We start from the raw sequence: 13,011 nt of genomic DNA on the forward strand, positions 1-13,011 counted from the left end.
GAATAAGATGCACAAATTTATTTTATTTGTTCAGGTAAAAAAATGATCATTTCAATGACCTTTTTATTAATTTTCCTTATTAATTGTTTTAAGAAATTCTCTTTTAATTCAATATTTAATTTTTCTTATTGGCTGAGAGGTTAACAATTTTCTGTTTTTCTTTTTTTTACGTTAACTTGTACGATTGCTTAAAAAAAGGAGCAATGAAAGAAGAGCTATTGCTTACAGTTAAATATTTACTGAAACTTTGCTGAATATTTATGATTTTGAAAAAAGTACGCATATAACCGATAAGTTGCGCAGTTAAGTTTATTGATGTCGAAAAATCGTTCAGTTATTCAAACTACAATATACGAAAATATAACATCTATTGACTTTATATTGTTTAAAATTGTCCTAAAAAAAAAAAAAAAAAAACATAGAAATCCTATATATATATATATATATATATATATATATGATTATGTACAGGATAGATATATATATATATAGGATTTTTTTACTTCGTTTTTGAAAAAACCAAAAAGTCGTACTTGATATTTTAGTATAAAACCATCTTTTATAAGTAACTCACACTCAGCAATAAACAACGTGGTAAAGTGGACAACAAACCCTATATAGATGAGTATCACCCGCTCTCTAATAGTCATTACAAAGAGAGGCCTGAAGTTGTTTTTTTATCAAAAAAAAAAGAAAAAAATAGAATAAGATAATTTAGGATTTAGATCACTAATATTGAAAAAAAAGATGTCGTTCCTCATTTGAAATTCGTTTTATACGAAATTAACCGCTTGTAAAAATAGCAGTTGCTTTTTTTCCGTTTATTTTTCTATTTTTTTTTTCTATTTTTTTTTTTTTTTATTTTTTTTTTTTTCTTTTTTTTACAAAACGTTTGTGTTTTATTAGGTAGTTTGTATTAAAAATTTAAATATTTATCGAAACCTGGTTTCGTTAGACAAGGTTTGTATGCCAGTCAAATTACCTTATAGTGTATTGTGTCATAAAATGGAATTAATTACGTGGTCGCCATTAAAATGATTTTCATATAATTGTGTTCTATCATGAAATAACAAAGTTTATATAAAATGTTAAAACAAAAATTAAAAAAAAAAAAAAAAAAAAATACTAAATTAATTGTATTAAGTCATTAAAAAAACATCACTCATGGCAGTCGTTAGGACTGCATTTGTCATCGGAATTTTTCGAGGATGAAGAACATGAATTGACTATATCTACTAGATCCACTGTATCTCCAACCGAAGCTGAATTAGCCGCTTCGATTACAGAATATCCGATGTCAGGCGGTGTGCCCTCAGGATAACCTAAATAATAATCGGCTATGCGTCCGGCTTCACGTAAACCGGATAAAAAAGCTCCATGTACTGTGGCAGGATAATTTCGTATGGTGTGCTCGCCGGCAAAGAAAAGACGAGGTAATTCGTCCAATTCTTGATTAGGATTTGGATTGGTTGGATTTGGCGGTATTACCGGGGCAGCTAATAAATCATAATCACTGCCCGAGGAGCCGACAGATACAAAACTATAGGATCCTCTAGCCCATTGATCGGCTCGCCAACGTGTTACTACCGTTTCCTTGGGTTGCGGTACCGAGCCATTACCAAAAATTCCTTTTAATACGGCAATGCAACGTCCGACTATTACGTCATCGGAGACATTTTCCATAATGGCAGCCGATTGTCCAGCGACTAAGGCGAGTAATACTGGCGACGAGGATATGCTCCAGAATAAAAACAATTCACCACGGCTGGACGTTGTGCTGCCAACGTGGCCGAATAGATTCGTATTGGGATCCCAAAATATTCGATCAAAGCATAATACAACTTTGTTAAGATTACCAAATCCCAAACGTTGTATGGCCTGTTGTTTCCAGTCGGGCAAAGGCGGTACAAACTTTACTGTATTCGCCTGTTGGGATTGCACTTTAGCAGTGGCTATTTTTAAAACACCTAAGGTTAAGGTGCAAAGAACCAAATCGGCTTTATAGGTAACTAAGGAATTGTTAGTTTTCACATTTTCAGTTACGATTTCCACGCCAGTGGGGAAATATTTGATAACTTTAACAGCAGTATTTATGCGTATATCTAGATCTTCAGTTAAAGCGATGGGAACACATGAATAGCCATTGCGTACGGTGGTATGATTACCAATAAATTCAAAGTCGTCGTCTTGATCCCAGTGTTTTAGAGACAGGTTATTCAATGGGGTAGCGTTGGCGAACTCTAAATTAGCAAAATGCCAATCTAGTATCTGACGATCCTTAGATGATAAATAAACATCGCTGCAAAAAACTCGATCAGTTTTTATTTCTTAACAAATATTTTACCTACCTTGGTGGATTGGCTTCCAATTCTTTTAATTTCATTTGCAAGAGCTCGTCTTCTTTCAGCAACTCTTCATATTGTTTATATGCTTTCGTCCATTCATAATCAGCTGCTCTCAATTCAAACTCATGTTCCATAAACGCGGTGTCTGTCTCACCGGTACGGATTGGTCTAGTGTCCAACAACTTGCTATGCGAACTCTTTAGCTTATGTATAGACTCTAGAACTTCACTTATTTTGGTTTGATTTTCTATAATTGCTTTTTGTATCTCACAGACTTGAGTCAAGTGTTGTACCTGCTTATCTTTTACCGCCTTCTCTTGCAGTTTAATAATCCATTCTAATGCTTGACCTAATGACACTGGCGTATTTCCTGCATAATTGAAATCCAATTGATGTGATAAATAGCTAGCAGATTCCAATAGACGATTGAATTCTCGTTCTACCATGTCATCTTTATGCTTTGGTACTGGTTTGCCGCCTGCTCCAAAAAGTGGGCAAGCCTGTCGTATGGGCACCATTTCCATACCGATTTGTTTGCTTAAAATAGTCATTGGATTGCCCCAGACGCCTGTCACGACCATAGCACCTAAGTCAGCAATATAGCTGTTTTTACGGAATGTAGCAATACGTCCACCTACGCGATTTCTAGCCTCCAATACAATGACATCCATACCAAATTGTTGCAGTTGTTGAGCAGCCGCCAAACCTGATATGCCTGCCCCTATAACTATAACTTTTCCAAGCTTTTTCATTGGTAATTGTCGTATTCGTGTAAATATACCAAAGTTTATAAAACCATGACGCTCTAGAAATGAATGAATACGTTTCACCAAATTCGGATCACTATCAAATGGTGGCTCCATATCTTTAAGCACTTGCTCTAAAACCAGCTGTAGTTTGGGATTTTCTATCCACATTTGCAGCAAACGATTACGGATATTTAGAAATACACGCTGTGCAACCAAACCGGTTTTCGTTATATCAGGAAAGCAGGCAGCCTCATTAGAAGTCATCTTATCAAACGGTAGGCGGGATTGAAAAGCTGCCCCTTCCAAGCCTGTAAGAATTTCCTTATAAGCCTCCGCAGCAGCAGCAGCGGCTTCACGCGGGTCAGTTATCTCTTTGGGAAATGGGCTGCGAGAAGTTTCATTTTTTTTTGGTTTATTTTCTAATTTTTTTTCCGTTGTAGAAGAACTGGTTCCTACAGCCTGCATACCAGACGGTGTTGCCGGCTTTTCTTCACTGTTTTGAACATTAGACTTATTAGTATAATCTACCTTCGGCTTAATTCGACGGCTAGTACGCCTTTCATCAGCTGTCAATTGGGCATCGTTAGAGTCTTCATCGGCGGCATACTTTTTCACTGCACCGCCAGTTTGAGGTATTTTTCGTTTCGGTGAGAGCTCAGTATCCGAGTCATCACTAATTAATGTCACACATTCAATAGGTTCAACGTTATTGAATGTCTTTAAGGATGTTGCTGTGGGTTCATTAGTTGCCAAGGCGGCCTCTACTAAACGTTTTCCTATGTCAGATGAGAAAAATAGGTCATCAGCGTCTGCATTGCTAATAGACATGATAGTTATTATGATTAATATTCGAACTGCTTTTCCTCCTTTTATTTAGAAATAACTTTTTTCACAATTCATTCGTCTTTCTCAATAATAAATCCAACACTTATGCTTTGTCTTATTTATTTAGGGCAGTCAGATGGGAACGTTAACAATATGTTTAAAGGGAAATAATGATGATAGCCGGCAGGGGGCATTCTCAAAATTGGTAACAAACTAGGCCATGGATAGACACATACAGGCATTATGGTTAAATTGAATTTTCTCCCCGCACTCTCTCGCTAGTGGTAGTAAAATTTTTATAAGGAAATTTTCTAGTTTGTACAAGAACCTATTAGGTATTGCCATATCTACGCTTTATATATCGTTGTAAATATTTGAAATTGTTGATGTGGTTAGAATATTTACTCGTTACAGGTAGCCATTAATTGTTATCCAATGAGAAATTTGTAAAAAATGGGAAAAAAATTGTTTGAAACTAAATAAACAAACGTTGAAAACGCGTTGAAAAATTGCAAGGGATATGTGAGTTTATTTTATAACTTTCTTCTGGTAGTATACAAATTTACTTGTAATAAGAAAATTACTATAACAATGCTGTTAACATCCTAGCGGTGGCAAGTAATCCCTTCTTTTTTCTGAGGCGTATATCAATAGAATGGGACAAAATCAAAAGGTCTTGCTCAAAGACAAGGAAAATTTTTGATAAATGGTTTTCGCTTAACTCCTACTACCGAAATGTCCAATATTTCAGACGGTGGACGTCAAGACATACCATGCATTTAACTTTCCAACGATGAATTGAAAGACTTTTCACCCTACATTGATATTGATAAGGAAATGAGAGGAGTTTATTTAACAGGTATGGCGAAAATTATTCCTGCACCTGAATGTATTCTTCGTGACTCTGGCTGCGAGATAGATCAAATAAATATGACTATGTCAGTTCCAAAATTTCAAATGATTTCTGCTTGAAGTGTTTTTATAAAAAATCGAGTTCGTAAGCAAGAACAATACCAAGATTAAAGAGAAAGTCTTCTTGGTACCTAGACATAATTGTTCGTCGATGCTTTCAACATCGAGCAAAACAATAAACTATTTATGAAAACTGCGAGGACCGAAGTCTCAAAATCATTTTGGCCAGACACTTTTGGTTCTCATTCCTCTTTTACTTGTATATAATTATTTCTTCTTATTATTATTATTAAGCCTTATATTATATTTTTTTGTCTGTGCCTAATTCTATATTGTATTAGTATAAGTGTATATATTACTCATGTATGCTATATTTATCTTATTCTGAATTATCTGCGATTATTATGCTCTTTATATATGTAGACAAACTCTGGGCGAATTGCCAGAGTATAGGAACTTGTACGATTTGATCGGAACCTGGAGGGGTTATGACATTCGAAATTATATCAGCTGGTTTCGGTAGATATAGAGAAAATGGTGTCAGCATTTCCTCTTTCTCTCTCGTATGTTGGCTAAGGTGAGGAGCCTTTTAAGGATAGGCAATCGGTGAGAGTAGGAGAACTAGACTACGGAATTGTGACGTTAGACTGTAAGGCGAACGATCTAGCCCGGGAGTAGATTAAAGTCTAGGAAATGAAAATTAATTTACTTTATATTGCTACCGATTTTTGTGGGGGAAAAAATGGTTTTTCACTTAAAAAAAGTATTTTTTTTTTCAGAAATTTTTCCTCTTATGAATTGTGCATTTCATTAATATTCATGTAAATGAATCCCAATTGTATGGTCATTCTTTCGAATCGTATGATTTTGTTTTATTAATGCAATGCAAGCTCGATAGACATTTAACCGATTTTGTATATTGTGTTGCGCATTAAGTAAAATGCGTTAACTGCGTTTGACGCTTTGGTTATTTGCTATTTATCTCTAGCGGGGCAAAGTGTCAGGTGGCTTATCTTGTTTTTTTCTTAAGTACAGATACTATTCCGTCCTTCCATCATGCACAATTCTGTACAGTGTGCATACAGTATTGGAGAATGAGTTTTGGAAATAAAGATCAGAAATAGCCGTGGAATCGTCAAACGATCAGTTTCGCAAATTCGTGTTTTGTCTCGTTTCGTGATAAGAGAATAATTCGCGCGGTTGTTAAAGCGCCTGGAACTCATTCGACGATAAAATTTCCTAATACGCAGGTTAAAGTCCTTGGCTGCTGGAAGGTAGAAACAGCTTATATTCAAGCTCTTCGTATCAGTTCCAGTTTCGAAGATACGAAAGCATATTCCCACCATAAGAATGAATAACAAATCGTACCGAAATTTTCAGGCATGTCAGGCTTGGAAAGTTTTTCAATTTTCAATCTTTTGTTAACCTTCGTAGGCTTCGACAGGCAATCGTAGGATAACAAGATCATAGACATGATGTGTTGCGAAAAAGAAAAGGATTCATTTTAAATATCATTCATTTTAAGTATTATTTATTGTATTAAAAATATTCCTATTTTTACCTCAGTGTTTCACTTAATTCATTAATAATCCGAAATTCTTATTTGTATGGATATATTAACTTTGTTCTTCTTGCTTTCAAGTAAACTCTCTATGTGTTGTCTATTTTCAGTCAGCTAGGCAAGCGAATAAGAACGTTCTCCACCTACCTATAGAGCAGAGATCCATTCACATGATATACCGCAATATACGTGCAGGCACGGATTGTCGGTTAGATAAGTATGGAAGGAGAGGGAAGCAAAGTCGTTGTTTTGATTTAAACGTGAAAACAGCACACACGACGGGAAACGTCTCACCTTGCGGGTAGATCGTTCCAAAGGCGCGCAGTCTGATTGAAGAATGACTAGCCGCAAGGAGGTCCAGTAAGCGGGAATGCTAAGACATTTTTGTAATCCCGTTGAAGGACGGGAGGGAGGAGAGAGGTGGACTCTTTTATTTGTATAGAAGACTTGTGCTGGATGTGCCTATACATCAGCACTACATAGTCCATATTACGCCGATGCGTTTTGGATACGCGTCAACACATGCAGCTTTTCGTTGTATGCGCTCCGATCGTCTGCAAACAACATTTGGAAACCACGCCCACACATGCGAGTTATACTCTAATCTTAACTGGACACAAGCGGTGAAATGATACGGCTATCGGATTGTTTATACCTCTTTAAAAAAACCGACGCTCTTGACTGTATCTTTCGACACTTCGAACACATACATGTTCTGTCCAATGAACATCATTTGGTATTCTCATGCCTAGAACATCAAAAGTTGCCGATTCTTTTACATTGACACCACCAAACGAGCGAAATTGCTCATTACAGCACTGAGTCTTGGTGGCCTATTAGCTTGGCCCCATTCTGTTATTTTTATTGGGTCTCGATTTAAGGTGTCATTCATCATTTAGCGTTTGTGGTGCATGTCGGTGCTGCTAGGTCTCAGGGTAAAAGCGAATGAGTGCCACAGGATGTTGTGTTTAAATAGGATTCTGTCCAGGAAGAGTCAAGGAAAGTGAAAGAAGAGTGCCTTACGATATTCCATCCATCAGTTACAACTCTCATCGAACGGTTATTCCGGTAACTCGATATAAATCGAGTGAAATTCTTTTCGACACTAATCGCGATCAGCTTTAAGAGTAATTAGAACATCACTAGAGCCACCCGTCGGTGGAATGCCTTTGAGATATCCATTGCAATGAGTTTACTTTCGTCGAAATGGTGAATAATTCGGATTGTATTCCAGTTGCCTTAGCAGCTGCTAGTTGATCGTGGTCTCCATACCATGTCTATTGCAGAGTAGATTGTGCGGCTATGCTTCTTGGGTACGGGTTGGACATTGCTATGATATAAATTCCTAAACGAAATGAGTCTAAATTTAAATATATAAATTCATCTAATATTACCTTCAAACTTGACGGATTGACCAGACATCGTAGACACCTTACTTTAAATCGCATATTATTCAATTATTTATAGCATACGCTACGCTTTGTGGCACATGGCATGTTAAGTACGTACGTTTGTATGTAATATCCATATGTTATGATGTTGATCGATTTAAGTTCGCCGGTCGGTCTGTCGATTTTCTTCTGTGACTTACACGCCGCAATTTATGCGACATTCGAACGAAATTTAACGAAGGGCGAAAGGTGTTGAAACTGGTTTGGATCATTTCTTTTTTTTTTTTTTTGTTTCCTTTTCTCTTTCTTTTTTTGTAATAAAAACGTAAATGACGACTATAGGATCATATGTTGGCTGAGATATTAATCGCACGACTTTTATTTTGTCAAAGCGAATGGATGCAGAACGCTTAAAATGTTGGCAAAAATTTGCATCGTTACAATGGGCAAAACTGCAAGCTGTACGTCCAACTATAATAAGCACAAAGGCATTATGTGCTTTCTTTCGATATTATAGTTCGTGGATGATGGAGTATGCAAATGCATTAATTTTGTTCAGCATTTTAGTTGATTACAATTCATGCGCCCGCGTTTCTGTTCTCCTCATCATTTTTAAAGCGAAGCGATCGTCTGATATTACTTATAAAATTTCGGCCATAAAAGGTATGAGTTTGCGGTGGAGTCATAACTTTTTTATAATAGCATTTAAAAACTCTATAGTAAACACAAAAGATAGTCAGAATTAGCAAATATTTAGACTATCTTATCTTATAATGTAGCGAGAGACGAATTAAATTTGTTATTAGTATCTTGTACAGCGTTTCCTTCAGTTAGTTAAGTTGGGAAGCATGCTTTCAGCAAAAGTTTTAATTTTATTAATTGCTTCCATTTCATTCAACAATTCCGTGGCATTCTTCATCATGAGAAACGATGCAGATAATACCAATGGTACGATTCCAAGTGAATCTATCAGCATTCTAGAGTCGTTGCTGCATTCGTATCAAAGTCTGTTATTACAGTTTCAAACATCTTGGGAGAAATTGCGTAGTTCAGTTTTTGATGTAAAGGAAAGTGCAGAGCAAATGCAAACTAGACAAGCCATGTGGCGGCAATTAAGAGAAACGCGATTAAATTAATATTTTAAATAAAGGAAAAATAATATAATAAAGCAAAAGTGTGATAAATTCTTCTTCTCTGCCCTGACTCGCTTGTAGAGTTTCTTCGTGAAGGTTTATGCTTGTGCCTGTTAAAATGAGAATTTTTTCCTTCATTATTGTGCATTGGCTAGTTGCGCCTCCTCTAAAAAATTACTACGGATGACAAGTATGAGGAAATAGTGGTCAAAAGTTGACTGGAGACTGGCTTTAGCTCAACGGAGGGAGCGCGTTGAAGTTTGTCTTGGTTTCTCGTGCCTGATTATTTTCTTTAAGAGTCTTTGCACACAGTAAAGGTAATCAATTGGATGGGTGGTGGAGAGTCGGCGCACAAGCTGCAAACCAATGCTCTGTAGACTATTCGCCTTAGGCTTTAGGAAACTGTGTAAATTCACGTCACGGCGTCACGTTTTCCATGACGTGTCCTTCTCCTACTTACCCGTTGACTATAGCCACAGCTAAAAATCGCGTCTACTTTAAATATTGAAGTGTTAGAAAAACGTCATCTTCTCCCGCGTCCACAAGACCGGGCGAGTAAGTAGCCAAGAACAGCGACTAACAACTTAGCATTCGCTGGTTCCAATCGCAGCCTAGTAAAGTCTACTCTGCTCGTAGCTGTAGTGAGTATCTCACTTTGGACACACAGGCCCACTAGGCTGCGGCCACTACCCTACATCGCTCCCTTTCTTCACGTCTCCTTCTTTCTGGCCGTCGCCAGGTTACACGAATAGAGGAAGTCCCCTGAGTGAAAAAAAAAAAAAAAAAATCTTCGTCCGATGGGAGCAAATGGTTCATACGCTTGACGGAATTTTTTCATGTTAAATGTAAAATTGCCTTCTAAATGATGGGTAGTTTACTCTTCCATGAGAGCCATTTATTGTTCTTATATAATCCATTTGCCATCGGGCGCCATAAAGTTAAGCTTTGACGATGTAGGCGTAAAACTTGTAAATATCATTAGGTTTTTGAGTTGGTAGTCCCTCTGTCGTATTACAGATTAACCTTCATATTTTAATTAGCTGGTGGGTTGATGACAACAGTTGATGCTCGCTCTCTCTGCGATATATTTCCACCAATTAAGTTGTAAAAAGCGTAGCTAATTTATTCGCGTATGCCGAAGGAAGAGTGAAATTGAACTTTTTCTTGTGAGAGGTATTTAAGGCAATAATTTCTAAAATTTCATTTAACACTATTTTCAGATAAGGAATGGATGATGCACGATTGCAAAGAGAAAGTCATTTTAATAATGATAGGGACCTGAGTAACTTCACGTATGGTATTGAAAAGGAAAATCGCCATACAATGTTCGCATTCTCACTGTAAACATGAATAAAGTTGGCCCACTTTATCTTAGCTCCATGATTGCTTGGTCGTTCTTTACCGATTTACATCGCTCTTGTGTCACATTCCCCCTGGCCTGTTCTCTCTTAAGCCTATCGCTTTCGCAGACATATTCCTCTACGATCATTCTTAGCTTCTTCTAGTCCTTCTGGGCCCACTCTCTTCTGAGTTTGCCATTCCTGGCATTTTGCCACTCCTGACGTATACACATATATAAATAACTATAGTAAAAACACTAAAAGCGAAGTCATACGTAGAATAAAAGTAGTGAAAAGCACAATAGGAATCACAACAAGTTCAAAGTCAACGGCTTTTGACTGGTTTGGTTGTGTTGAATGAAATTGTTTAGCACACCTCACATATATATATATATATATATATATAAGTAGCTATGCACTGTCAACAAGTGTGTCGAGAGCTCTGACCATTTTGTGGTCATATTCATGACGTGTGGGTATCACTATCATTGTGTAATTTGTTGTTTTATTTTATTGTTTTTTTTCTTTATTTGCGACACTACTCGTTACTCTTCTCTGCATGTGTATGTATGCTATGCACATGTATTTAATTGACAATTTTTAACTAAGCCGATAAAAGTGCGTTACGCCTTTACACATCATATATAGAATTGTATGTTAATTGTTTTTGTTTATTTACTTCTTTTTTCTCTGTTTCCATTTTTCAGAAATTCTTAATTTTTAATTCGATATCATACGAAATGTTTGCTTAGTGAAGGCTTAATACTCTATACGTATATGATACGTGTATCATTTGCATAAAGCAAAAGATAATTTATTTTTGGGGGAAATTTTAATAAAAATTACGACATAAGTAGCAAGGAAGTGATCATCAGATTTCGCTTTGTAATGAGAAATGTGAAAAATAATAAAATGACGAAAACATGAAGATATAAGTTCCGGACTTAAATTTGATTGTCAACCATATTAGATGCGTTGACGCTAACTTTCTTCTACAGCCATTTGTAGGGTGAATTTTTCCCTCAGCCTGACTAAACTTGATTCGCCTTCATATCTTTAATAAACCAAAAACATTAGAAGATAGCAAAAAAGCAGCAGATTAGCCATTTCGCGGGTAAACCACAATCATAAATTCGTTCACCGAAATGAAAAGCAGTTCGTTGCTGTGCCATTGCTCTGACAGCCCCCAAAACCTCCATACATATATATATGTTGATATGAAACACTCGAAAAATGTTTGGGATTTTATTTTACGTTGCTTGATTCTTTACGACGACCAATAAGGTAATCATTTATAAAATGATGAAGGCCGTATCGGTTTGTTCCGAAAGATTGCAATTTTGGGGACGTTTTTGTCGTACTCTATGTAGAATGCGCAGTACAGTTGCGCTTTATATGCAATATGCTTCAATCCTTTATAGCAGAGTAAGTGATGCCAAGTTTGCACTTTTAAAGCAGATGAAAATGGCGTTTTTCTCGCACCCGATATATGCTACTATAGCTAGCTACTCGGATGAAGTATTCAACAGAAACGATGACGTCGAATTCATAAGCAAATGCATTTTTTATTTGCTGTCACTCCTGCGACACATGTTTCTTCTTTCCGACCAACATGATTGATCGATTGCTTCTATCCGTAAAGTAAACGTAGAAATTTGTATAGAATTGCAGTCGTACTGCGAACTCTACGTACTACGCATTATAGCAATAACGCTTATAGCAGCATTTATCACGGCATGGAGTCTTTTTTAAAATTTTTGGGTAATCGCTATCCACGTAGACCACGTCTACTTAATATTGTTCTTACGAGTAGTAGTGGGGAAAAATCCAAATACTTAATGAAGTAAGTCATCGCAGAATGCTGAGGTATATTAGAATTTTGAATGATTGGTCCATGTTAAAGATCTATTTCTCACCATCAAACTCTATTATATTAACTTTTATTCTGCTGGTGAGATCTGCTGGTTAACCAAATATGGATACATTTAGTTTTAACGATAACGACCATTAAATTTTGTCCCCATAGCGACGCTTTCAAGATGATCGCTTAGTTTGGCAGAACTGGTGCGTATACTATGCAACGGACAACTGATACGTAACTGTACATTATCGGCAATTTAAGCAATTTGATCAAAAAATAATAATGGAGCAGCAAAAGATCTCTACGTTACACTTCACTTTATGTAAAGGAAATTGTTGCAAATGTTACCAAACGCATATTGCTGACTGTTCAAAAGATCCGTTAGTATAGTGCAGACAGGACAACACACACCCGGCAATGCTTTGTTAGGATCTAATGACGAAGACATGACACTCGCCTTTGGTCCGACTTAGATCGGATATGTTCTATCATGTCATTGCCTGCATCAGTCAGTTGGGTGCGGAAACGAAAATTCGCCAAAGATCCTGATAGCTATTCTTCAGTTAATTGATAAAAATTATAAAGGAAATCGATCTAAGCGCAAGTTATTATAGGTCGAGTCATAAATAACTTCCGATTCACGTAGATAGAATCCATTGTTCGTATTTACGCACCCTCACCGAAACAAACGAGTTTTTATTCTCACTGTATACAAGGGAAGATTCAGTTAGTCTTTTGTCAACTGTTTTATGTGGTGCATGTTATATTCAATTGTTTTTTTTTAACCTATGAAGTGGACAGTCAATAAATTATTGGATATTCGACATGTAATGCTTTGGGAATTTAGACAAGACAATAGCGCTAAGACGACGGTTAAAGAAATATGTACAGCGT

The 13,011-nt window shown here is 36.5% G+C and overlaps 1 protein-coding gene across 1 annotated transcript; it reads right to left on the reverse strand.

Moving 5' to 3' along the window:
- Positions 1–1,082: 1,082 nt before the first annotated feature.
- Positions 1,083–4,010, reverse strand: LOC119632213 (possible lysine-specific histone demethylase 1). The gene is made up of 2 exons (XM_038025019.1): positions 2,349–4,010; positions 1,083–2,299 (listed from the first exon to the last, which is right to left on the reverse strand). Exons 1-2 carry the CDS (start codon positions 3,920–3,922, stop codon positions 1,159–1,161), a joined length of 2,715 nt encoding a protein of 904 aa, XP_037880947.1. The 5' UTR covers positions 3,923–4,010; the 3' UTR covers positions 1,083–1,158.
- Between the last annotated feature and the right edge of the window lie 9,001 nt (positions 4,011–13,011).

This window comes from Glossina fuscipes, unplaced genomic scaffold (genome assembly GCF_014805625.2).
Source record: "Glossina fuscipes isolate IAEA_lab_2018 unplaced genomic scaffold, Yale_Gfus_2 1, whole genome shotgun sequence".
NCBI lineage: Eukaryota > Metazoa > Arthropoda > Insecta > Diptera > Glossinidae > Glossina > Glossina fuscipes.

Coding starts and splice junctions, on each gene's coding strand:
- LOC119632213 (XM_038025019.1), bottom strand. CDS start 3,922: ATGTCTATTAGCAATGCAGACGCTGATGACCTATTTTTCTCATCTGAC. Junction 2,300..2,348: donor TTGGAAGCCAATCCACCAAG/GTAGGTAAAATA, acceptor AGTTTTTTGCAG/CGATGTTTATTTATCATCTA.